The 25,773-nt window shown below is 40.0% G+C and overlaps 1 protein-coding gene across 6 annotated transcripts in view; it reads left to right on the top strand.

The window, feature by feature from the left end:
* LOC144679977 (serine/threonine-protein phosphatase 4 regulatory subunit 1-like) overlaps positions 1-25,773 on the top strand; it is a 72,971-nt gene that overhangs the window by 32,128 nt on the left and 15,070 nt on the right. For all 6 annotated transcript variants that reach the window (XR_013576466.1, XM_078541006.1, XM_078541009.1 and 3 more), the window contains 7 exons: positions 2,510-2,652; positions 5,996-6,567; positions 14,248-14,426; positions 15,841-15,945; positions 17,553-17,639; positions 23,104-23,289; positions 24,802-24,963. Coding sequence is in view for 5 of the 6 variants with exons in the window: in XM_078541006.1 (XP_078397132.1) it covers positions 2,510-2,652; positions 5,996-6,567; positions 14,248-14,426; positions 15,841-15,945; positions 17,553-17,639; positions 23,104-23,289; positions 24,802-24,963 (1,434 nt within the window). In the remaining variant the exon portion in view is untranslated. The remainder of the gene's footprint in view (positions 1-2,509; positions 2,653-5,995; positions 6,568-14,247; positions 14,427-15,840; positions 15,946-17,552; positions 17,640-23,103; positions 23,290-24,801; positions 24,964-25,773) is intronic.

The following is a 25,773-nucleotide window of genomic DNA, read 5'->3' as shown; positions in this document are numbered from 1 at the left end:
ACTGATTAATAGTGGGTCTGTGCAAGAAGATACCAGTGGTCAGAGGGAATTGGGATTGGGCAGAATTTCAATCACAGGCCAAAAAAATCAAATTTATATAGTGAAAGGAACAAATGAAGGAATTTTTTTTTCAACAACTTGACATGTAAAGATAGTAGGTCCCAAGATGTATTGCAGCGCACGGTACCCTAAATGCAAATAGTTGGGTAATGCTAAAGATTTTAGGGCAAAATGTTTCTTAAATGAACTTGTTTATACCACGGCATGTAGTCAGCTGGGACAAAAAATGATGACTGCTACTCTTTCATCAAATAAATGCACCGATTTAATTTGTTAAAATTACAGCATTTAAGTGTCTACTTTCCCAATCGCGGTTTCAAAAAATCTCCGAATAAGTTGCTTATTTGAGCTTGAGTAATGCATGATACCTGGTGTTTGTTATTTTTCTACTGCAAATTTAATGTGCAGCCTTACCATTGACAAATTTTCCAATTATATAGATTTGTATATAGTATACAATAATATAAATCTAATGGTACATACTATAACTAGCATATAGTAATATATACTATTTTATTAGTACATATCTTAATTCTGAGATGTCAGTGCATTGTCGATTTTTATATCTATTTTAAATTTCCTCCCATGACATTAAGTCATTTGGAGAATATGGTCTGTTGGCTGTCTTTGTTTTTATTTTACTGTTGTCTTTTTCTTCCTTCCTAATTTTTTTTTGCTTCAGCTTCATCTATAATTTTACTTCCTTTAGTTTGGATCGTATAGTGAGAAAAGGAGCCACCGATTGCTGTAGCTAATAAGGAAAATGAAGCCCTCAATGACTCCCTTTCCATCCCCTCCTCTAATCACATGGAGTCATAGAATTATACAGCACAAACAGGCCCTTCAGCCCATCGTGTCCGTACCAACCATCAAGCACCTATCTATTCTAATCCCATTTTTCACCACTTCGTCCATAGCCCTGTATGCTATGGCGTTTCAAGTGCTCGTCTAAATACTTAAATGTTGTCTCTACAGCCCCCTCAGGCAGTGTGTTCCAGATTCCAACTGCCCTCTGGGTGAAAACATTTTTCCTCAAATCCCCTCTAAACCTCCTGCCCCTTACCTTAAATCTATGCCACTGGTATTGACACCTCCACTAAGGGGAAAAGTTCCTCCCTATCTATGCCCCTCATAATTTTGGTATACCTCTATCAGGTCCTCCCTCGGCCTTCTCCGCTCTAAGGAAACCAACCCTAGCCTATCCAGTCTCTCTTCATAGCTGAAACGCTCCAGCCCAGGCAACATCCTAGTGAATCTCCTCTGCACCCTCTCCAGTGCAATCACATCCTTCCTATAGTGTGGCGACCAGAACTGCACACGGTACTCCAGCTGTGGCCTAACTGGTATTTTTTACAGCTCCAACATAATTTCCCTGCTCTTATATGCTGTGCCTCAACTAATAAAAGCAAGTATCCCATATGTCTTCTTGACCACCTTATCTTCTGTGTTGCTGCCTTTAGGGATCTATGGACATGTACACCAAGGTCCCTCTGATCCTCTACTTCCTAGGTTCCTACCATTCATTGTGTATTCCCTTGCCATGTTAGTCCTCCCAAAATGCATCACCTCACACTTCTCAGGATTAAATTCTATTTGCCACTGCTCTGCCCACCTTACCAGCCCATCTATATCGTCCTGTAATCTAAGGTTTTCCTCCTCACTATTTACATTCTGTCTTCCCCCATTACCATTGTATTCTCATTCCAGCCTTACCTACCATTCCTTACACTGGTATCTCTTCCCCTTCAGGCTACCTACTAAACCTATGTGTTTCCCTGCTACCATGGGGATTTCATCACTTCCCCCACAAGAGGGTGGTGATGGCCTTGAGGCTGGCTTGCCCTTGATCTTTCTGTCCTCCACTCCTTTTCTATTTTTCTTTTCCCATTAAGTTTTGTTTACATCCAAATTTCAACTTGGGGCTTTAAACAACAATTAAATTACAATGAGGAAAGTCTCTCCCTTGACCCCATGACTCCTTTTGAAAGAACTTGTGAGCAGTCTTCAGTGCTCCCAAACCCCAGCATCCAAAACTCCTGTTCCATTATTCCCATCCCATTCACACCTCCTGTAGTCTCATCTTTTTGTTTCTTGTCCCATTGCCATCTCCTTTTGCCTTGCACCATCGTTGCTTTTGTCACTTAATCTCTCCTGTCTTCCCCCATTTCTCAGTTCTTCCCTTTTGTTCTGCATTCCCTCCCCTTTCTTGCCTCTATACTTTACTAAAAGCTGTTACATCTCTTAATTTTTTCCAATTCTAACAAAGTTTACTGACCTGTTTCTCTCTCCACAAATGATGTCTGACCTGCTGAGTATTTCTAGCATTTTCTGCTTTTATTCTTAGTTACTCAGGTTAGTTTACTTTCCACCTGGAAAAATTACTGCAAATGGTGGTGGGAAACTATTAAGAGGGTAGCATTTTGACTTTGAAATGCTCTCTTGTTTGCAGGTTCGTCAAGCTGCCTTTCAGTCATTGGGGCCTTTTATCTCAACCTTTGCTAGCTCTTCTGGTGCTGGCCATTACTTCAAAGAGGAAGATGTGCTTTCTTCCAAGAATGTATTGGAGAGCCAAGGAACAGAAAACAATAACAGGTGCACTCTGCAGTCAATGTTTTTGAATGTGCTTTTATGCTTAATTTTTTGAAGCATGCCATTATATTAATTCTCAGGATGATTGCCTTCATTGTCCACCCCCAGTTTCCCTTTACCATTTAGTGACTTGCTCTGCCATTTAAAGGACAGTTAAGAGGCAATTATTTGGTGTGGGACTGAAGTTATTTAGGCCAGGGGAGGTAAGGACAGCAGATTTTCTTCCCTCAAGGAGAAGTGATTTTACGCCAGTTCAAATTCACCAAACTGCAGTGGTGTGATTTGAGCTTGCATCGTCTTGTTCTAGCCCAGCCCTTTGATTTATTAGTCCAATAACCTGATGACTACCCTACTATACTCTTATCTATTTTATTGCCGTAGGGAAATTACTTGATTGACGTATGTTAAGTTTGTTCCTCACCATTTTTCTCTTTGGTTCCCTTCTAAGAAACTTTTCCCTTTGTGGCCGAGATTAGTTTCAAGCCATTTGCAATTATTAAATTGGCCAGGCACAATGTGATTTATTTTTTAAAAAACAATAAATAGTAGTTAAAGCACTTTTCATAAACTAATGTAATGTTGATAAAAGAATCCCTGAAAATGTGCTAGAATGGCCTTGTCATTGGGAATCATTTTAATTAGTATTATGCCAAAGTATTATGTGTTCCTTGAGGTAATATCCATGCTGGGCAATGAAGTACTCTTTATTTTGAAAATTGAGTGTTTGTAGTTCTATAGATATATTTTCACCATTACAGCTGCAATTTTTGTGTTTTTGTCTATCCCAATGTCTGCAGGATTCTGCTATATTCAGTGAAGTGACTTTTTAATGCTGGTCGCTTTATAATGTTAAAACCATCATATGTCATGTAATCTTTGAAAGACAGATTCTTCTATAATTACACATGTTTTGCTAAGTTATCCTTTATTAAATATCAATACTGCATGGTATATGCACCTTAATCAACATTGACACATTGCCCAGGTATTAAACATGCTTCGTCACTAATGCCTAAGAAATCTTGGGGAGAATTTTCTCCCCGTCGGTGGGGGGAGTGGGCACTGGTGTGCACGCAGCCGATTGCCGCCATTTTACGTGGGCGAGCCAATTAATGCCTGCCCAGCGTGACGCGCACCCGGAAGCGCTCAGCGCTCCAGGGGTTTTTGGGGGTGGGGGTGGTTGCCTGAGTCGGAGCCTGCGCTCTTTTGCGCATGCGCACGAAAGAGTGCAGAAATCTCCGAGGCACAGAACTTCCTCAGGAGTTTAAGTGCAAAAAAATTTAATAAAGGGAAAAAATAATTTAAGACATGTGACGGTTTCACATGAGAAGACATGAGCTGGGACAAGTCTGTTAATTTTATTTAAAAATTTTACAAGACTTTAAAAACCTTCACGAAACCTCATCCCACCCGTGGAGGGAAAAAACGCGAAGGCCGCCTGGGCTCTTTGCTTGCCCGCCAACCTTAAGGTTGGACAGGCAGCTCAGTTTATTGATTTTAATTGTTAATTAACTGGCCTTAATAGGCCTTTGACAGTTTGGCAGGCGTGCAGCTGACTCAGGTGCGTGTCCGCCGAACTGAAAATCTGAATGATGCGTGGTGACATCGGGACTCGTGCACAACATCCCCGTGCATCATTTTACGCCTTGATGAGTGGGCCCTGCCCCCGCTCGCTGAGCCAAAGATTCTGCCTCTCGTCAAAAGAGCAGCTCCAATATTATTAAAGAACTGCAGTGTTGAAACTGTGGTTATGATTTTGCAAAGAACACCCTTGGATAAGACCATTGTGGCGTATTAAGAAATAGCTTTGCCTCATGAGTTTTCATGATGCCCTAAACACATTGTTTTACAATAATTGGATCACTTTTGAAATGCAGTCAGTAATATGTAAATCAATGCAGAGCAAGGTCTTAAACTATGTAAATAACCAGAGATTCTGTTTTTGGTAGTAATGCTTGAGGAAGAACAATGTGCTTTACTTTGAATGGTACCATGGATTTTTTTTGTACATCTGAGCAGGCAAATGGTGCTTCAAGCTATCAGTGTCTGGTCTAAAATACAGTTCCAACAGTAGCACTCCATAATGCGCTCAATAACTTGCATGTTTAGGCCGATGGAAAGATGCTATAATCAAAAGTGGAGTTTGAAAAGGGTCTCAAAGGAGAATTTAGAAAGGGAATTTGAGTGTCTAACCTTGGTAGCTGAAGGCATGGGAAGAATCTGGAATGCATAGAAGCTGAGAAATGGGGGTGGGAAGTTGTCAGACTGTAGAAAATTATAGGGCTGGCAGAGCAGCGATGTCATGAATGAACGTAAGTAAGAGGATGGGAATTTTAAATTTGATGCGTTAGCGAACTGGATGCCAATGACAAAATAGGCGATGGATGAGTGCAGGAAAAGAAATTGACATGAGTTTTGATCGAGCTAAAGAGGCTGGAGGATGAAAGACTGGCCAAAATAGCTTTTGGAATAGTCAAGTCTGGGGTGAGTCATGGATGAGGTTATCTACTGAGGCTAAAATCTTTATGAAGTCGAGACCCAAACTTGAAGATTGGTGCTGTGTGAATATGGTCTTTCTGGCCTCCATGGTCACACCCTTTGCTTGTTATAATGACTCTATACAGAATTGTGCAGCGTTATCTAGGTGCCTGTAGTGATGTCCCCACCCATTTCAAACTACAATACAGCATTGTGGCCTAGGCTGCATTGTGCAAACGAATTATATCACAATTAAATAAGTGAGTGTAGGGCTGCCAAATCAAGGTTTTCACCCACAGCTCTGTGCTGAGAGTTCACCAGCTAAGCATTACTGTGTTTGATTTAGGAGAAAAAACAAATGGGTAAAATTATCCAGATCACTTTTAGAAATTTGGTTTCTTCATCACGAATAATGTATTGCTACAGAAACCTAAATGGAAGGAAAGTTGGCCACTCTAAAAAAAAAAATGCATGTCAAATTACGGTTAGTTTATATTTATGTTTACATTATACATTCTACAAGAAACTAAGTGGTGTGCACATCTTTACTGACTTCATTTCAAATGACATGTTTAAATTCCAGTTCTGGAAGGAAGACTTTTATTTCAGAATTTGTCTTGTAGGCGAGATATTGCAGTTAATCTCTCAGTAGCCAGCTTTATTGGAGGATTCGTTACTTAATCCATAGGTGTATTTTTCCAGTGGATAACTTTTGAATAACGTAATGCTTTCCAACTGGCCATAAAGCTAAGAATTTTAGAGTTTACCATGTTCAGGTTTTTTTAAAAGAATTTAAGCTGTGAAATAACATTTACTCAGATTTTGGCTATTCTTGATTAAATAAAGTAGCTGTTATCTTTCATTTTAGTGCAAAACATGCAGCAGAACCAGCAAAAGTTGCAGATGGAGCTATGGATCTTGTCGAAAAGGAATGGCAAACTTCAGGCTATAGCTGTTGTACTGTGGAATCAGTAAATGCAGCTGTTGAACTCACCCAAAAAGATGAACTAAACAGTGATGGTGAATGTAGAAGTGATGCCATTCAGGCTCAGGCTACATCATTACAGCCGCACTCTGATTGCTATGTATGTACTAAATCTGGATCATCTGAAGCAGACAGAGTTCTCAGCGAAAGTCAGTTGCCAAACTCAGACAGTACAAATTCAACCTTATCTTCACAAAAATCTGGGTCCAGTTCAGAAAAGACTGCCATTCCAGAGGACATGTACAACTCATTCCATTATTGGAGGACTCCTATCCCTACAATAGACCTTGATTTGGAACTGGAGCCGCCACAATGTTCAGATAAGCAGAAAAGCAAAGATTCAACACGGGAAGAGGTGCTATCAGACTGTCCAAGCTTTAGCACAGCTACTAGAAAAGAACTGGAAGAAATGCTGGAAAACTTGGAGCCGCACATAGATGACCCGGATGTGAAAGGTACAATGACATGTTAAACATAGTCCTTTCAAGCCTCTCGTGGTTATAATACCTTGGGCATTTCTCCTTCAATATTTTATCAACTTAAGTGGTCGATGTAAAATTATAGGTGAAGTTGGTTGAACTTTTGTTCTTCAAAATAAAATTATTAGCCAGCTCACTGCAGTTTAAAATACAGTTTACAATTGAAGTTTACAATTAATAGATAAATGTTACAAAATATTAGCATATAACCAAAACAGTTCATCAAAAACAAAACCCCTCTCTCTTGCTCCCCACCTCCAAAATAACTTTGCCACTTTAAATATCTCATGCAATCTTTGTTGGCTAATCATTACCTCTCCCACTGAAGGTGGGCAGACGTAATGTTTTTGCCCCAGTTTGTCTGTAAACAATATTTCAAAATTGATGAATGATTTCAACAAAACCTGGTACACGGTATAGAACTGATTAGTTTTTAGCAAAGATGCAGATCTGGACCCTGGAATTTTTTGAAGGCTCCATTAACATTGGAAAATGGGGTGAATTTACTTTTTTTAAGACTGTTGTGGATTGTCTCAGCTGCTGTGGTGGAACTTGTCACAGCTGTGAGAGCAGATTGTTGGATGTGGATTGGCCTGAAGCCTCTTCAGTGAGACGGAAGCTCTTAATAAAAAATTTATTTATTTCAGCATGTAACTACAGAGCACCAACCAGGCAGGCAAAAGGTGTGTAATTAGTCGCTTGGTGGTAAAGAACTTGAGTATTGTCAAGAAAAGAAACATACTCTCGAAGCTTTTTGTCTTGTACTTGTCATGACAGGTGCAAGCATGCCAAATTTCAAAGGGCAACCTGTTAGTAGAGAGTACTCATGTTGCTCCTCATAGTAACAGCATGAAATGCCTAGCTTCACCAGTTGCTGAAATTTTTGAGGCACCTTACCCTTCAGGGTAATTTGAGGTCGGTCTGGCACTTTTCAGGACCAAATGGGTCCACAACAAGCAATGATTTGATCAGGGTAGCCATTATCCCGCAGGATAGCTTTGTGCCCTCTTTCGGCATCAAGTTTGCGTGGTGACCTATTTACAAGTTTGCTGATAAGAGCTGTATAAGAGCTGTGTTCTGCCATCAAGCCAAAAAGACGGTCTACCTACCACACAAATGAATAATGTGGTGTATGAATTCCAGTGCCAGTGCAATGCCAGGTATGTAGGCCATACATCCCAATGACTGGCTGATCGTACAGGTCCCTTTGGCTGTTCATAACAGGCAGACTACTGAATGTACTTGACCAGCCCATGCTTGCAAAACTCAGAACATGATGTCTGACCTTAGATGCGATTCCTCAATTGGATAGCACTTACTGAACAATCCTGAGTGTGCTAAGAATTAAATGAGCAACCAATTTAACATAATCAGCTGAGCTCTGTGTGGCTTATTATGCTTGCTAGAAGCTATGTATATTCATACATAGGGTTCTGTCCTCTGTAATCAGTATATGTCTAAGCATTGCGCCTTTTTCAATTAAACAAAAGCATGAGGGGCAACTGTTTCTTGGTACGTAAGTCGAGGCAATGCCATGGGCAATCAGAGTCTACTTGCCCACCAATTGGCACCCTTTTTCTCATGTAGTGTAAATTGTTCTTCCCTTTGAAATTTGGAATTCTTGCATCTGTCCTGATGAGTGAGATTAAAAGCTTTGACAGTGTGCCTTTTTCTTTCAGCAATACTCAAGCTGTGTAATTGTAATAATGTTGACTTTACACAGTGTGATGGCGTTATGTGCTCTACTGAGTGCCCTCTTCATTTTTTACCATATTTACCAAAAACGGTCTTCCAGTGCTTTTCCATCACAACCTAATTGGTTTGCTTTTTCTTTGTAGAAGTAGCATCTCTGAACTGAAAAGCTGCAGTTCAGATGTGATCATTTAGTATATTAAAGCTTGTTTTTTATTTTGCTTAACACTTCTCTCAAAACTGCTGACCACCCAACTTCTCTTCATGGCTCCCAAGTTATTCATATTGTTAACATTTCTCTCTCTTCAGGATTTGCCCTTCTTCCCTTAATGGGGAACATGAGCAGAGCGTGATGTTACTGGACATGGACTAATTCTCTGGGGACATGAGTTCAAATCCCACTATGGCAGCTGGGGGAATTTAAATTCAATTATTAATAAAACAAAAATCTGGAAAAGAAACTAGTCTTAGTAGTGATGACCATGAAACTACCAAATTGTCATAAAAACCAGTTTGGTTCACTAATGTCCTTCTGGGATCTTTACCTGATCTGGCCTACATGTGACTCCAAACGTGGGCAAGGAAACCTCCTCCTGATTGCCACCCACCTCCCTCCCTCACCTGATAATCAGTACTCCTTCATGTTGAACACCATTTTGAAGAAGCACTGAGGAGAGGGGCACAGAATGTACTCTGGATTGGAGTACTTCAATTCTATCGCCAAGAGTAGCTTCATAGCACCACCATTGACAGAGCTGGCCAAGGCCTGAAGACTTGGCAGAAGGGGCTTGTGGCAGTTAGTGAGAACACGAGCAAGAGGGCAAGACCTACTTCACCTCACCATGCCAACCTACCTATCACAGATGCAACTATCCATGATGGTATTGATAGGAATGACCACCACACAGTTCTTGTGGAAACAAAGTCCTATCTTCACACTGAGGGCAACCCCACCCCCCTATTGAGCTGTGTGGCGGCACCATCATGCTAAATGGGATAGATTCAGAATAGATCTAGCAGTTCAAAACTGGGCATCCGTAAAGTAGGTGCTGTTGGCCATCAACCACAATCTGTAATCTTTTGGCCCGGCATATCCCACAATCTACTGTTGCCATCAAGCAAGGCCTCGACCCTGGTTCAGTGAAGAGTGTCAGAGAGCATGCCAGCACCAGACAGGCATAAAAATGAGGCGCTCACCTGATTAAGCTACAACCCTGGACTGCATGCATGCTAAACAGCAAAAGCATCATGCTATACACCGAGCAAAGCGATCCCACAACCAATTGATCAGATAAAAGCTCCGCAGGCCTAGCACATAGTGTCGTGAATGGTGGTGAATAATTAAACAACTAACTGGAGGAGGCAGCTCCACAAACATCCCCATCCTCAATGATGGAAAACCCAGCATGTCAGTGCGAAGAGACTAGGCTGAATTGCAACCATTGTGTATTCACTGGGCACTTATGGATGCCAGTCTTTGACCAATTCAATTTACTCTGCGTGATATCATAAAATCATAGGATGGATACAGCACAAAAGGCTGTTTGGCCCGTTGAGTCTGCTCCAGCTCTTTACCAAGGAACAGCTGAACACACTGGATACAGCAAAGTCTATGGGCACTGACACCGTGCCAGCTGTACTCAAAATCTTTGCTCACTACTTCCAGCCCGACCATCACAGCATATCTGCGCTCATCTTATTCACGTTTCTTTCACGTTTCAATTTTTAATCACTGTGCCTTCAGCTGTCTAAGTCCCAAGCTTGGAAATCCCCTCTCAAAACCCCTCCATGTCTCTTTCCTCCTCTAAGACGCTGCTTAAAATCTACCTCTTTGACCAAGCTTTTGATCATCTGTCCTAATAGCTCTTTGTGGCTGTGTCAGATTTTGTTTAACAACACTCCGTGAAGTGCCTTTGGATGTTTATAATATTACCGAGTTGTTCTCCATCTGATAAAAGCTATTTGAAAATTATTTTAATCAGCATATAAAAATTGATATTTGATGGACATCAAGCAGACAACTTTCTAAAAAGTTACCTTTCATGTGAATTTTTAAAGGAATGCATTTTTATGCATTTCATTTATGGATACCTTTTCATCCATGACTGTCAGACCTGCAATATTTGCCTCTATATAAATGTGTGATAGTTCTAAATGTTAGATAATGAAAAGAGCATGACAATGAGAGTCATATGGATTCTTAAAATGTATGTTAACAGTGCTGCAGAAGAGATTCTTTGCTAAACTTTGAGATATGTGGAGATACATATAGGCTTGTGAATATGCACACTAAACTAGAAACTAAAGAGTTTGCATTTATATCATGTCTTATCAAATCCTCAGGTTTCTTGAGAGCTTCGCAACCATTAAAATTTCAGTCACTGTTATGTCAGCAAACATAGTAGCCAATCTTATTCTTTAACGGGAGGGATGTCGCTGGCTAGGCCACCATTTATTACCCATCCCTAATTGCCTTTGAGAATTGTGCACAGCATAGTCGAAGAAATGGCAAACTAAATGCATGACCTATTATTTTGTTACTTCGGTATTGTTTGAGGAAGGAGAATCAGAGAGCGATACAGCGCAAAAGGAGCCAATTCTGCCCATTGGGCCTGTGCAGGCTCTCTCTCTTGCTTTGAATGGATCTTTGTGCCCATCTGATGAAGTAAGCAGGGCATTGATGTAACATGTCCTGTAAAGAAACCTTTAGTCCCTCAGTACTGAAACGAGGGTGTGATGAATTATGAAGAGAGCAGAAAATTAAATGCAGATGGAGAGTTAAAGCAAATGAATGAAACAAAGTGTGTGATAGCATATTTCAAACACAAGAATTGCATTTGGTAGTGTAATCTAAATGGAAACCCCTGAGGATGAGGGGTGATTTTAGTTTGTTACCTAAGTCATGAAAATCAAAATGAGTGCAGATAGAAGTGAAAAAAGTCCTATTTTGACGTTGCATTCTGGTAAGGCATCACAAGGGAGAAAATCATAGTTATGCTGAAAGCTGGTGAAACAGCACTTGGAACATTCAGTTTAGAGCAATTCACTAAAATAGATGATAGGGCTGAACTATGATAAATTGAGTGAAGTTGAGTCATATCCTTGAGAAGGTTAAGGGTTGATTTGATTAAGGTGTTTAATGAAAGGATTTATTATGGTAAATTAGGAAGAACTCTTCCCTTTCAGTAAAGAAATTCAAAATATGGGGGCATAATCTTGATTGTGAGCTAATGCCAAATCCAGGGAAACTTGATTGTTCAAAGGGTGGAATTATGTGGAGTGCAGTGCCTCAAATTACGGATGCAAAGCCCACTGAAATGTTTAAAAGTGAGATAGAATGTAAATTTATAAATGCAGGCACACATGAGAATTTGTTAAAGTATGTGTTTATATGTGCAGTGTTCAAATTAATGTATTTTTATTGCCTTTAGGGAAGATTGCATCTTCAAATTGTGATTATCTTTGTTTTAAAAAGGTGTGCATTGAACTATGCTCTAATGATTAGATTGCATGAACTTTGAAGTTTGTCCTCTGCTTTCAAAATGTGATGCCCTAACCAAGTTGTTCCAATGCACTTACACAGCTGGCATGTATCGAAAATTGGAAAATTGTCCAGGTATTTCCTGTGCACAAAAAGTAGGTCAAATCCCAACCTGGCCAATTACTACCCTATCCGCTAATAACAAGCAATGTGAAGGAGGGAGTTGTCATCAAGATCATTGACAAGACACGAGTTAGGAGAGTAATGTAATATTCTCCCTTTAATTGGATGGGGCAGCGCCTGTATAAACAACACTCAAGAAACTCTTTCGAGTTATCAACAGTCACAGATTGCAACTCTTTCGAGCACAATCACAGTTCTTGGTTTCCGGGAGTGCGACATGAACCCACAACCCTCTGATTCAAAGGCGAGGGTGCTATGAACTGAGCCACAGCTGACCTCCTTCAGCACCTTCCAAACCATGACCTGCATCACCGAGAAGGATATAGTTAGCACTTGAGAATTGCCACCTCCAATTCTCACATCATCCTGATATAGACATGCCCTTCAACATTGCTGTGCCAAAATCAACATTGTGGGAGCTCATTTACCACATGACCTGCAGTAGTTCAAGAAGACAGCCAACCAGCATCTTCTCAGGCCAACTTGAGATGGGCATTAAAGTTCATGCAATCTAATCATGAGGACATAGTTCAGTGCACAGTGTCAGCTGTGGCTCAGTTCATAGCACCCTCGCCTTTGAATCAGAAGGTTGTGGGTTCATGTCCCACTCCTGGAAAAAAAAAACCAAGAACCGTGAATGTACTTGAAAGAATTTTTTAATACAAAGATAAACACAATTTAAAGACGCAATCTTCCCTAAAGCCAATAAAAATACATTAATTTGAACACTGCACATTCAGGCCTTACGGGTGAAGTGCACAACTGAAAAAAGGGGGGAAAAACAAGCCTAGGTTTTTGGTGGGATGCCACTCAACACTACAAGAATATAGTAGACACAAGAATGTTTGCAGCTGAAATTTTCCTCCTTCAGCAGCTTTCAATTATGAAATGTCTTTTGAATTACTTTTTTCAAAAAAGCACAATCCAAGCACTTCACTGAAAATGGAAAGGGGAACTGATGAAAAGCTTGAATGGAGAGTGGGATTTTGAGGTGTCTTGAGAGAATTTTTATCTTTGTGGGAGAGCACAAGGCAGACATTTAAGGAGACAATTACACAGAATGGGATTCAGGTGGCTAAATACTGTGCCATCACTAGGATGAAAGGGAAAGAGGTTGCATAAAACACTTCAGTCTGAGAAATAGATGCAGAACTGAAGTAGAGTCTGATGGTGAAGTGTGACGAGGGCAAAGATATTAATAGGTTTGAAACTTGAGCTACTGGGGAATCTGATGTAAATTTATAGAAATAAAATAATATTTAAGACAGAGATGAGAATTTTTTTCTCTTGAGGGTTGAGTGTCTTTGGAACTCTCTTCCTCAAAACAGTGAAAACAGAATCTTTGAATATTTTTAAGGCAGAGATAGATAGATTCTTGATGAGCAAGGGGGTGTAAGGTTATGGGGGTAAGAGGGAATATAGAGTTGAGGTTACAATCAGACCAGTCATGATCTCATTGAATGGCAGAGCAGGCTCGAAGGGCCGAGTGGCTTACTCCTGCTCCTAATTCATATATTCAATCATATGTTCATATAAATCAGCAAACGCTGGGATGATGAGTGAGCTGGACAGTACAGAACAGGATAGCTGCAGCAGAGTGATGAAGGGTACAGGATGATGCCAGCAAGTTGAACAAATGAAAAGCGGAGTCCAGAGCTGGCAAAGGCATGTTTTGAAAGTTTGTCACGGTGGCAAAAGTAAGCGACTTTTGTGATGCAGTGCATGTAGAAACTAAAGTTCAACTCGAGATGAGAACAAGACATCAAGCTGGTAAATATTCTGTTTGAGACTGTGTGGGGCTGAGCTATGGAGGTGGTCAATTATGGAATTTCACTTTGAGGTGACAGTGGTTTCAGATCCGAGGTTGGATTGTTTTTTAAATGACAACATCGGTCACACTGTTGTGCACCTCCTAGCAGCACATTATAGAGCAGTGCAATGTGAGTAAGTCACCTGCCTGTCTTCAGTATATCATACGAGCAGGAGTAGGCCACTCTCCCATACAAGCCTGTCCTACCATTCAGTTAGATCATGGTTGATCTGTGTCAGAGCTCTATCTACCTACCTGCCTTGGTTCCATAACCTTTAACACCTTCACCTAACAAATATATATCCATCAACAATATTTTTCATAGTTCACAAATATTTGACAGTAAGTATATATTTTTTAAGAATTATGAAGTTAATACAGTATTGACCTAAATTGAGCGTATCCATCTATCTAAAGATTATATAAACATGAATGTCTAGATCACAAAACTAGAGAATGGGAAAGTGACGTGTATTGTTTTGCCCAACAGCACAAGTGGATGTTCTAACTGCTGCCCTCAGAGCTTCCACTCTTGATTTTGAGGAAGAAACATCTGTGGAACCACTGTGTAACCAAACCGAGTCGCAAGCAGATACTATGAAAGTTGACCCTATAAATGTTGACCAAGACCATGTGCCTTTAACTGCTGAAATTTCAGCCACTGTTGAGGTAGGGGGTTAGCCCTCATGAACTTTTGGGATCATATGTTTCCTTAGTGATTGAAAAAAATGCTATTGGCTAAATGTACTGGTTGACCAAAGCTGAATTGTTATTGCTGTGAGGCTGTTTTGTTTGTTAAGAAAGAACAAATCAACAAAAAGAAAGTTTAATAATATGTTTTAAACTGGCTTTAAATCTAATTCCCTTTGGGAGCACACAATAAACAAATTAACAAGACCCATATGCTTTGAACTTTGGATTCAGAACCAACCTGTAGTTCCCTGCAGAAACCCATTTCACCTGTTGATCAGTGTAAAGAACTTCCTGATATCGGTAATATTAACAGAAAATGCTGGAAATACGCAGCAGATCCCTCGGTATCTAAAAATAAGGGGCACAGTTTTGGGTTCGGATCCTTTGCCCAGCTGAAAGATGAATGATGACCCTGCTTGCGGCCAGAGTAACAATCCATCCTTCTGCTAATACTGATGGACCTGCTATGTATTTCCAACGTTTTCTATTTGTTTTGGATTTTCAGCATTTGCAGATTTGTTCTTATTTGACATCAATCCCAAATTTGCCTTTTGTTGGTTGATCCTGTTGGTTTTGCAGGCAAACCAAGTATTGGTCCATAATGTCCTTTGGAGACTGTTTACTAAATCTTACACACACAGGGCTTTCTCTTGGAACGGAGAAAAGCCAGATTTCTCCAATTCTTGCTCGTGAATCATTCTTATGATGCTAAGAGTCAACCGCCTCTTGAACAAATTCCAAACTTGAATGTTCTTGTGTTTATGACCAAAACTGGATGTAATACTCTAGGTGCTGCCTGTGCAGAGAGAGCACAGCACAATTTTAGTGTGACTTTCTCTGCCTCATTCTTTGAGTATGTAGTTCAGAATTTGTTTTGGTTGCTGCTTGGCACTTAACATTCAGTTACTGCTAAGCTGTGTTTTTGACCACTTTCATGATATGTGGTGCCAATTTTTCTTTGAGTGCAGTAGTTTAGACTTTGAACATCAGTTCAAAACGAAGGAGTCTGGTTGAGAAACTAATAGTGTTTCTTTTAGCTCATAACTCGATGCTGTACTGCGACCCAAGATTGTCAAAAGTTCAATTGATTTCCACGCTGATATAATTTTGGATGAGACTGCTTTGTTGGCAGTTAGACATATTCTGCAGCTTGTGGTAAGCTGATTCTGTGATTTTTTTTTTTTAATTATCTGATCAGAATTAAGATGCACCAATTTTTTTTCTCTGTAATCTGTTTTTTTGCCCTGCCACACCTCCCTTTTTGAAGCAAAATGCTAGCTACTTAGTGTAAGACTAATAACAATTTGAATGCCTGAATTGTTTGAATTCTGAAAGTTTAGCAAAGGTTATTTAAGGCTTCTTTATCGCACTTGTTTCTGATTATTTGCAGGAAGACTGTGTAAGTGATGCAGTGTATAGCACCAAACAAACACAGGAGGCATCTCCCTTTTCAGCAGTGGTACCAGATGATCGGGTGTTCACTTATTTTGAGACGGTGAGGTTATGAAAGATAATTTTAAGTGTGGAGCAGTTTGTGAAAAGCTTACAGTATGTTTTTAAAGAAACAAAAAGGGTTTTTAAATAAGTGCAGTATTGACAACTTTGCGGACAAGTAGAGAGCCGTGCTTGAGTTCAGTTTACCCCAGTCGTCTGTTGCCAAATCCAGGTGCACAATGAGTTTAGCAGTTCCCTCTCTTAACACCTAATGGAGCACGTTGCTAAATCAAAACTGTATCCTGATGAAATGAGAAAGAATTGTCCTCAGCCAGAGAAGCATCAGTGTGGGCAGGTAATTAATATCTACAAGTGGTTAAGTGAGTGGCCAAGGTGACAGGTGCCATATAATGTGAGGTTATCCACTTTGGTAGGAAGAGTAAAAAATTACATTTTCATACTAAACAATTAAGCATTGATGTTCAAGGGATTTGGGTATCCTTATACATGAAAATTAACTGCAGGCACAGCATGCAATTAGGAAGGCAAATGGTATATTGTCCCTTATTGCTGGGGGCGGGGTTTGGACTGAGTCAGGAAGCCTTGCTGCATTTATACACGGTTTTGATGAGATCACATCTCGAGTACTATGTACATAGCCAAAGACAGGTGTACATATCTTAGAAGGGGTGCAACTAAGGTTCACTAGATTGATTCCTGGATGAGAGGATTGTTCTACAAGGACAGATTGAGTAGCATAGGCCTATACTGAGTTTAGAAGAATGTAATGGGGATCTCATTGAAATCCTAAAGAGGGCTTGATGGAGTAGATGCAGTGAGGTTGCTTCCCTTGGCTGAAGAACCTAGAAATAGGGGCATAGTCTCAGATTAAGCGGTTGACCATTCTGTACTGAGATGAGCAGTTTTGTCACTCGAGTTGGTAAATCTTTTAAATTCTATATCGCAGAGGACTATGGGTGCTTAGCCATTGGCTATAGTCAAGACTGCAATCAATTTGGGGATTGGGTGGGAAAATGGTGTTGAAGTGTATGATCAACAATGATCTCCAGGCCTCCTACTGCAATTTCTTTTGTTCTTATTGGGCTGACCCCGCAGCACTCACTAGTTGTGCCTACTATTCTTAAATCAAGTATTGTTGCAATTAATACAATGTGGGGCGATGAAATAATTTCCTTCATAAATATAGTTAGAGTCTACAGCTTTTGCTTTTTAAATGTACTTTATTGCAAGTTTGGATTGTGTTAGTTTGTAACTTATAAAACTTCTGCATTTTAATGCAGCTATGTTTGCCCCAACATGTTGTACGTATTACAAATACCTTTTACCCACAGTTTTAAAGCTGGGAAAAATGTGGAATACATGCTTGTAACATTTATTTAACTTGTTAAATCCTAATTTTTGTGGATCCTTCAATCATTCTCACTTTTGGTAAGTGAGTTAACTAAGTCCTACTGAGAGTCCAAGGAATGGGATGCCTCTGTGGGTTTAGTGGTTATATGAAACCAATTTGAAACAAAACTGCTTGATTTAGTATATGTGAACTTTTGTGATGTAGTCTTATGTCAGCCTTTTGTGTTCATGTGTACAGCATGTTGAACTCCACTTCAAATTCAAACTTGTTTCATTCAGTGTTCCTTCCATCAATAGAACCTGGAAGGCAGGCTTCAGTTTATCCAAGATAACTCTTGTCGGAGGCAAAGCAGTTTTGAAGACGATAAAAAATCTAAAATTCAGGTAATTAAATGTAGCAGGTTAACTAATCTTAACAGTAATGCTAAAGGAGATACTTATTATTAAAATTATTTTCATTAATTATTCACCTAGTCTGGCATCATGGACCCCTGTTTTACACAGAGCACATTCAGTATTCAAAGGTTGCAATTTCTTGCCAGGTGGGGGTGTATATCAATACAGCCTGTGCAGTTGTGACCTGCACTGCCACTGTATCAAAATATATGGAAGTTATAACATTATTTGATCATATGGCCTGTTGGACTTTATATTGGGCTAGACCAAGTAGTTTAGCTCCTAAGACATGAGAAATAGGAGTAGAAGAAGGCCATTCAGCCCTTGGGCCTGCTCCACTATTCAATAAGATCATGGCTGATCTACTTCAACACCATTTTCCAGCACTCTCCCAAAATCGCTTGATATTTTTAATATATAGAAATCTATCAATATTAACCCTGACCATAGTCAACAACTGAGCCTCCACAGCCCTCTGGGGTGGAGAATTCCAAAGATTCAACACCCTCTGAATGATGAATTCTTCCTCATCTCAGTCCTAAATGAGCTGCCCCTGGTTCTAGACAACACCCCCCGCCCCACCCACCCGCCAAAACCAGGCCAAGGGAAACATCCTTCCTGCACCTTTCCTTTTGAGACCTGTAAGAATTTCGTATGTTTGAATGAGATCACTTCTCATTCTTCTAAACTCCAGAAAATTAAGGTCCAGACTATTTACTCGTTCCTTATAGGACAATCCCTCCACCCCAGGAATTAATTTAGTGAACATTCATTGCACTCCATCTGTGGCAAGTATATCTTTCCTTGGGTAAGGAGACCAAAACTGCATACACTACTCCAAGTACTCTAAGGCTCTATATAATTGCAGTAAGATATCTTGATTCCTCTTGTAATAAAGGCCAACATATCATTTGTCTTTTTAATTGCTTGCTGTACCTGCATACAAGCTATTTTCTCTACTTATTATCCTTTACCTAAGTAACAGATTTAAAAACGCATGAGATGGTGATGAAACTGACAAATATTCAAGACAGCACAGCAAACTGAGTGGGATATGCAATATATCTCTGCTCATATGTAGAATATTATGTACATCTGATTGACAATTCCTAAGCAATGCTTTAAATGTGTTAAATTTAAGACTTGTGTCTCATATGCTGCTACACCATTAGGTGACAATGTTGCAACTTAATACTTCATTCGCACTAATGTAAATAGCTCCAGCTCTCATCAATAGAAGATAAAATAAGCTTTCATCATTGTGGGCACATACTTTTCCCAAATTATTACCAACCCAGTGCAGATCTATTATCTCCAAACTAAGCCATGTTTTTCCCATGATGCTCTTTATCTGTGCCAAGCTGTTGGACCTATTACATTAGACACTGCCTTTCAAACTAGTTCATGCCAGAGTTTAGCCTCCATGAGGAGAAATAGTTAGAATTGCATTTACTTATCATGTTACCAAATCTCTTCAATCCCTTTTCCTTCATCCAACTATCCATTCTAATGTTCTGTCTCAACCACCAAATCTTGGAAGTGGATTTCACAGCCATGCTTTTTTAATACTTAGAAAATGTCCCCTCTATTCTAAATCTCCTGCATCAAATATTGTATCAACCATCAGAAATGGCCTGCTTCTCTCTACCCATTCTTTAATCATTTTAAATAATCCTGTTGCATCGCACAGCAAACCTGTTCTTAAAAAGAGATTTTTTCCAGACTTTGTTTAATACCAGGCAGCATCTTAGTGTAATGGTGTTACCATTCTCTAAAGTCTTAATATTCTTCCTGTAGCATGGAGCCCATTATGGCATGCATCACTTGTAAGGCTTTACATTGAATTCCATCAGATCTATTTTTACAGCCTCAGTGACCTGAAGCACTGCCTTTAATATCCTGTGAACCCATATTCTTAAGTAGCTCCACTCTATCATAATATTCAGCCAAACAGACCAGTTGGGTCCCAAATTCAGCCCCTGGTCTATGCTTAGTTAGCTAGCTTCAGCTGGGCAGAGATAGGGATACTATAGTCAATTTAAGTCCCTGAATAAGGGAGTGAAAAATCAGCGATGGCGCTGGAAACCCTTGCTTGTAAGGGTACGCAACCACTTGGGTGAGGTACTAAAGGGATTAGCCCAGCAAAAGAATAATTGCTTTCAGGAAAGAAGGAGAGAAATTGGCAGGATAAAAAAACTTTCTTAATTCTTTGAATGGATCCTTGTTAATAAGAATCCTCTTTTGAGTAAAGCTCTATTCTGCTTTTGTTCTCATTGGGCTTCATTTATTGGTTTAAAAAGCATAGCTTTTTTAATTATTGAAAAATAATGTCTAGCCTCCATCCAGCACTGGATGATATTTCTACAAAATTGGGCATGATTCTGATCCGACAATGTTTTACATCTGCAAGAAGTGATGAATCACCTATTAGTCATTTTAACATGTTCATTATCCTTTCAAATGGTGTGTAAGGAACTGTAAACCCTGAAACATTCTGGCCATGATTTCCCGGTCGGCAAGCGGGGGTGGGGCCCGCTCGCCTACGTATAAAATGACACAGGATGACGTCGGGCGGAACTCCCGACATCACCCCGCCTCATTTCAATTGACGGTGGCATAGTGGTAATATCAGTGGACTAGTAACCCAGCAGCCCATGCTAATGCTTTGGGTCATTGGTTCAAACCCCACCATGGCAGCTGGTGGAATTTAAATTCAAGTAATAAATCTAGCCTCAGTGATGGTGACCATGAAACTACCGTTGATTGTCATTAAAAAAAACCATCTGGTTCACTAATGGAAAGGAAATCTGCCATCCTTACCTGGTCTGGCCTGCATGTGACTCCAGACCCACAGTTGACTCTTAACTGCCCTCTAAATGGCCTAGCAAGCTACTCAATTCAAGGGCAATTAGGGATGGGCAACAAATGTTGGCCTTACCTGTGATGCCCAAATCCTAACAAAAATTGGAGGGTAGCTAATGTAACCCCACAATTAAAAAGGGAGGCAGAGAGAAAGCAGGGAATTATAGACCAGTCAGCTTGACGTCAGTTGTGGGGGAAATTCTAGAGTCCATTATAAAAGATTTAATAGCTGAGCACGTGGAAAACAGTGGCAAAATCGGACAGAGTCAGCACGGATTTATGAAAGGGAAATCATGTCAGAAGGCTTTCGACAAAGTCCCACGTAAGAGATTGACATGTAAAATTAAAACGCATGGGATTGGGGGTAGTGTATTGAGATGGATAGAAAACTGGTTGGAAGACAGGAAACCAAGAGTAGGAATAAACGGGCCTTTTTCCGAATGGCAGGCAGTGACTAGTGGGGTACCGCAGGGATCGGTGCTGGGACCCCAGCTATTCACAATATATATTAATGATTTAGATGAGGGAATTAAATGTAATATCTCCAAATTTGCAGGTGACACAAAGCTGGGTGGGAGGGTGAGCTGTGAGGAGGATGCAGAGATGCTTCAGTGTGATTTGGACAAGCTGAGTGAGTGGGCAAATGCATGGCAGAAGCAGTATAATGTGGATAAATGTGAGGTTATCCATTTTGGTAGCAAAAACAGGAAGGCAGATTATTATCTGAATGGCTATAAATTGAGAGAGGGGAATGTGCAACGAGACCTAGGTGTCCTTGTACACCAGTTGCTGAAGGTAAGCATGCAGGTGCAGCAGGCAGTAAAGAAGGCAAATGGTATGTTGGCCTTCATAGCCAGAGGTTTCGAGTACAGGAACAGAGATGTCTTGCTGCAATTGTACAGGGCCTTGGTGAGACCACACCTGGAATATTGTGTGCAGTTTTGGTCTCCTTATCTGAGGAAAGATGTGCTTGCTATAGAGGGAGTACAGCGAAGGTTTACCCGACTGATTCCTGGGATGGCGGGAGTGACATATGAGGAGAGATTGAGTAGATTAGGATTATATTTGCTGGAGTTCAGAAGAATGAGAGGGGATCTTATAAAAACCTATAAAATTCTAACAGGACTAGACAGGGTAGATGCAGGAAGGATGTTCCCAATGGTTCAATGGGGAGTCCAGAACCAGGGGTCACAGTCTGAGGATATGGGATAGACCATTTAGGACTGAGATGAGGAGAAATTTCTTCACCCAGAGAGAGGTGAGCCTGTGGAATTTATTACCACAAAGTAGTTGAGACCAAAACATTGTATGCTTTCAAGAAAGAATTAGATTTTGCTCTTGGGGCGAAAGGGATCAAAGAGTATGGGGAGAAAGCGGGAGCAGGCTATTGAGCTGGATGATCAGCCATGATCGTAATGAATGGCAAAGCAGGGTTGAAGGGCCGAGTGGCCTACTCATGCTCCTAGTTTCTATGTTTCTATAATTGTGAAGGACTTCAATCTTCATATAGACTGGGACAATCAACTTGGCAAGAGTTGATGAACTTGTAGAATGTTTTCATGACAGTTTCTTGGAGCAATTGTGGAACTGACTGGGGATAAAGCTATCTTAGATCTAGTATTGTGTAATGAAGCAAGGTTAATTAGTAATGTCACATAAAAGCCCCACTGGGAAATAATTATCATACTACCAGGGCCAGGGAGAGAACTAATGGGCCCTGGTGCTGACCTTTGGGCATTTTTGTTGTTCTCTGGCTGCCTTTTCAAAATATAAAACAGAACCCTGAAGCTGTCTGAAGGTTGGAAGGTCCTGCTGCTAATTTCTATGAATAAAGAAAAAAATCAGCTATTTTATATGTTCAAGGAAGTAGCCCAGTCGTAGTGTTTTACATATATTGAAAATAGTCCAGGAGCAGCACTTTGCATGTTTAAAAAGAGAATCCTGTACAAAGAAAGATAAGGTCATACCCACTTGCAAACCTTTGAGATTAACAGTCATGGAATGGGTACAGTAAATAATTCACTGCATCCCTTTTGAAATGTGAGTTTCATTATGAATAAAAATTCTGTGACAAAGAAAATAGACGTTTCAGCCAATCCTTCAGAAAGCCTTTTAATTTTCTAAAGTTACCATTTTTGTGGATCATTTAAGATCCTGGGTTTCACTTGTAGAGTCGGCTGAGTTAATGTCCTTGACTTGGGTTGCATGGTGGTTAGGAACCAGTACTATCAGTACCTCATTGCGGAAAGTGCATGTTTACATGTTCTTGAAGATGAGATCAAGTTTGACTGTAATCCCACCGTAATCAAATAGCCCGCTAATACTCGCCATCTGACTTCATGTATGAAGCATTTCCAACGAGGTGAAGTTCTAGGCAACTAATGGAAATTGTGCATAGGCACGAGTAACTGCTTTCTACAAAGGAATGGTAATGGAGATTTGGGAGAGTAGGGAGAGGCTGAATGTGGAAATATATGTATGTGATTGTCTACAAAACTGTCATAAAATTTATTGCACAATAATATTCCCTTTATTGTATTACAAGATCTAGAAGATTTTTGATTTAACTTTTTCTCCTCAATATTTTCAGGACGTTGTTCCTCAAGCATTGCTGGATCAATATCTTTCAATGACTGATCCTTCACGTGCTCAGACTGTTGATACAGAGATAGCAAAGCACTGCGCTTACAGTCTCCCAGGTGTGGCATTCACTTTGGGCAGGCAAAACTGGCACTGTCTGAAAAATACGTACGAGATACTGGCCTCAGATATGCAGGTACTCGGTGTAATTATGCAGTTCTGAAAACAGATAGATGTGCTTATGCATTAAGTGCTGTTTTTATACAGAGGAATGCTTGTAAACGCAATTTATTTCAACTCATTTTAAAGAGCTTAACAGTAGCAGGATGACTCTAAAGATGATTTTCATCTGGGCATTTGTAACTTTAGGGCATTGCAATTGACCTCAGTGTCTGCGGTTATAAAATACCCTTTTTGTTCAAAAGATCAAATGTGGACATTGGGTGAGAGGAGAATTAGGTTTGGCTATGATATTCTCCACAGTATACTATCCAGCTAACGCTCACTGAACTTGCACATGAAGGAACTCTAAAGTGATGAAGTATCAGAGGGTTGCTACTGTCTTTGGTACCAAATCCCACAGTGTGTCCCCTTTCCTTGTGAAGAATAGGATTTTGTTGATCACTTGGTAAAAGTCCATGCATTACTTTAAGTGTATTCAGTCATATAATTTAATTGGAAATGATGTTCAATAATAGCTGTATGGTTATGAAGTTTTTAAATTTAAACTGAAACTGGGGTCTTTTTTTCACTTTAATCTGTTGTAACATTAAAGAAAAGATTTAATATTGGGTTGGGTGGCGCAGTGAGTTAGACACCTTGGTTTGAATATAAGGTCAAATTGGTAAGCTGAAGTCACTCTCTCTGCTGGCTTAATTGTTTATCTAGTTTATCTGAACCTTGAACCCAAACTGTTAGCACTAAATTGGAAAGTTTTTTTTAATTCACTTACGGGATGTGGGCGTCGCTGACTAGGCCAGCATTTATTGCCTATCCCCTAATTGCCCACGTGAAGGTGGTGGTGAGCTGCCGCCTTGAACTGCTGCAGTAAAAACTACATTCAAGTGTGGAGAAATTCAGGAGTGTCCAACAGTGCAGTTTTGAATTTCAGCTCAAGTATTCCATTAGGGCAGTTTAAAAGTGGACTTTTGTATATAGCTAGCTGTAGTGATATGTAATATGAAATATTTTATGTTAATACTAAGCTAGGGAATAAATACTTGATTCTAATACCAAGTTAGGAAATTAAAAAAAGAGTTTCGACCTCTTTCACTATCCTTCATGGGGAATCTAAACAAAGTTCATTGGATTAATTATTCCAACTTTAGCATTGACTTAAGCATATACAGTGTAAGGATTTACTTTTTAAACATTCAAATTAATCTCTTTTTGATGGAAGCCAAAAGCAGAAAGACTTTTCGCCTTGCGTGCGGATGGAAATGTCTTTTTATTCTTTAATGGGACGTGAGCATCGCTGGCAAGGCCAGCATTTCGTTGCATGTTCCTAATTGCCCTCGAGAAATGAACATTGAGAAAGAGAAACTTGTATTGAGTAACAGCTTCCTCATTCATAGTTCAGCTCCCCACATGCACCAGCATGATTAGCATCAGAAAGAATTGGGCAGTGAGTTCAAGTGCATAAGTCAACATTTAGTACTGTTATTCTGCTTAATTTGCATTAAATGTTCCTGCTTTACTTTTTTTTCAGTGGAAGGTTCGAAGGACTCTTGCATTTTCCATTCATGAGCTGGCAGTCATTCTCGGAGACCAGCTGACTGCAGCAGATCTAGTTCCTGTTTTTAATGGTTTTTTGAAGGATCTTGATGAAGTACGGATAGGAGTCCTGAAGCACTTGTATGACTTCTTGAAGGTAATTTCTAAATTGGAGTGACTAATTGGTTAACTCTGACTACAAAGTGACTGGATGGTGCAAGATTTTTGCACTCTGTCCTTATACTCCTGGGGCTTTGATTCAGAAGCAGACTCTAAGGCTGGGATGGAAGTCTCATCTTTATGGTAGGGATCCTTCAGTGAATTTAACAAGTAGGTGGTTGCATAATAAACACCAGGAAGGTTTCAGGTTTGAACCTTGGTCTACTGAATTAGTGACCTTGATCTGAGCTGGCAGTGGGGATAACACGAGCAGTCTGTTTAAAGAAGGGGGTATCAACCACAGTTCCTGCTCCTGATCGCTGTCTAGCCAATCCTGTTTATATTGCACAGATGTAAACAGTGAGTGGTGATAAAATAGTGTTACCTACCATGAAGCCACAAGGACAGAAGTGAAGAATGTGGAAAAACTTGAAATGGCTGAAGTACAGTCTGTTTTCCTGTCTGACCTTGGGCCAAAGCCATACTAGAGTATCTTAGATGGAGTTTTATTCCACATTTGTGCCTGTACCTGACCTGGAAATGTTTACCATGGATACTGGGTCACCAAGGTGAAAAAGTGTTCCACTCCAGTTCAGTGATTGCACAAAGCTCACTAAATATTTAAGTGTATATTAGTAAGAACAGAAAATAGGAGAAGTCAGCTGAGAAACTGTAACGCTTTTGAACCAGGACACAGATGTGGTTGTGAATATTGATACCTGACATATTAAATTCTGATCTGAAAGTTAATTCTGAAAACTTGAATATTACCGCTTCATATGCTTTGCACTTGTCAAATATGTGCCAA

This window comes from Cetorhinus maximus, chromosome 4 (genome assembly GCF_964194155.1).
Source record: "Cetorhinus maximus chromosome 4, sCetMax3.hap1.1, whole genome shotgun sequence".
Taxonomy (NCBI): domain Eukaryota; kingdom Metazoa; phylum Chordata; class Chondrichthyes; order Lamniformes; family Cetorhinidae; genus Cetorhinus; species Cetorhinus maximus.
The sequence above is the reverse complement of the archived record's forward strand: the minus strand, read 5'-3'. Positions and strand labels throughout refer to the sequence as shown.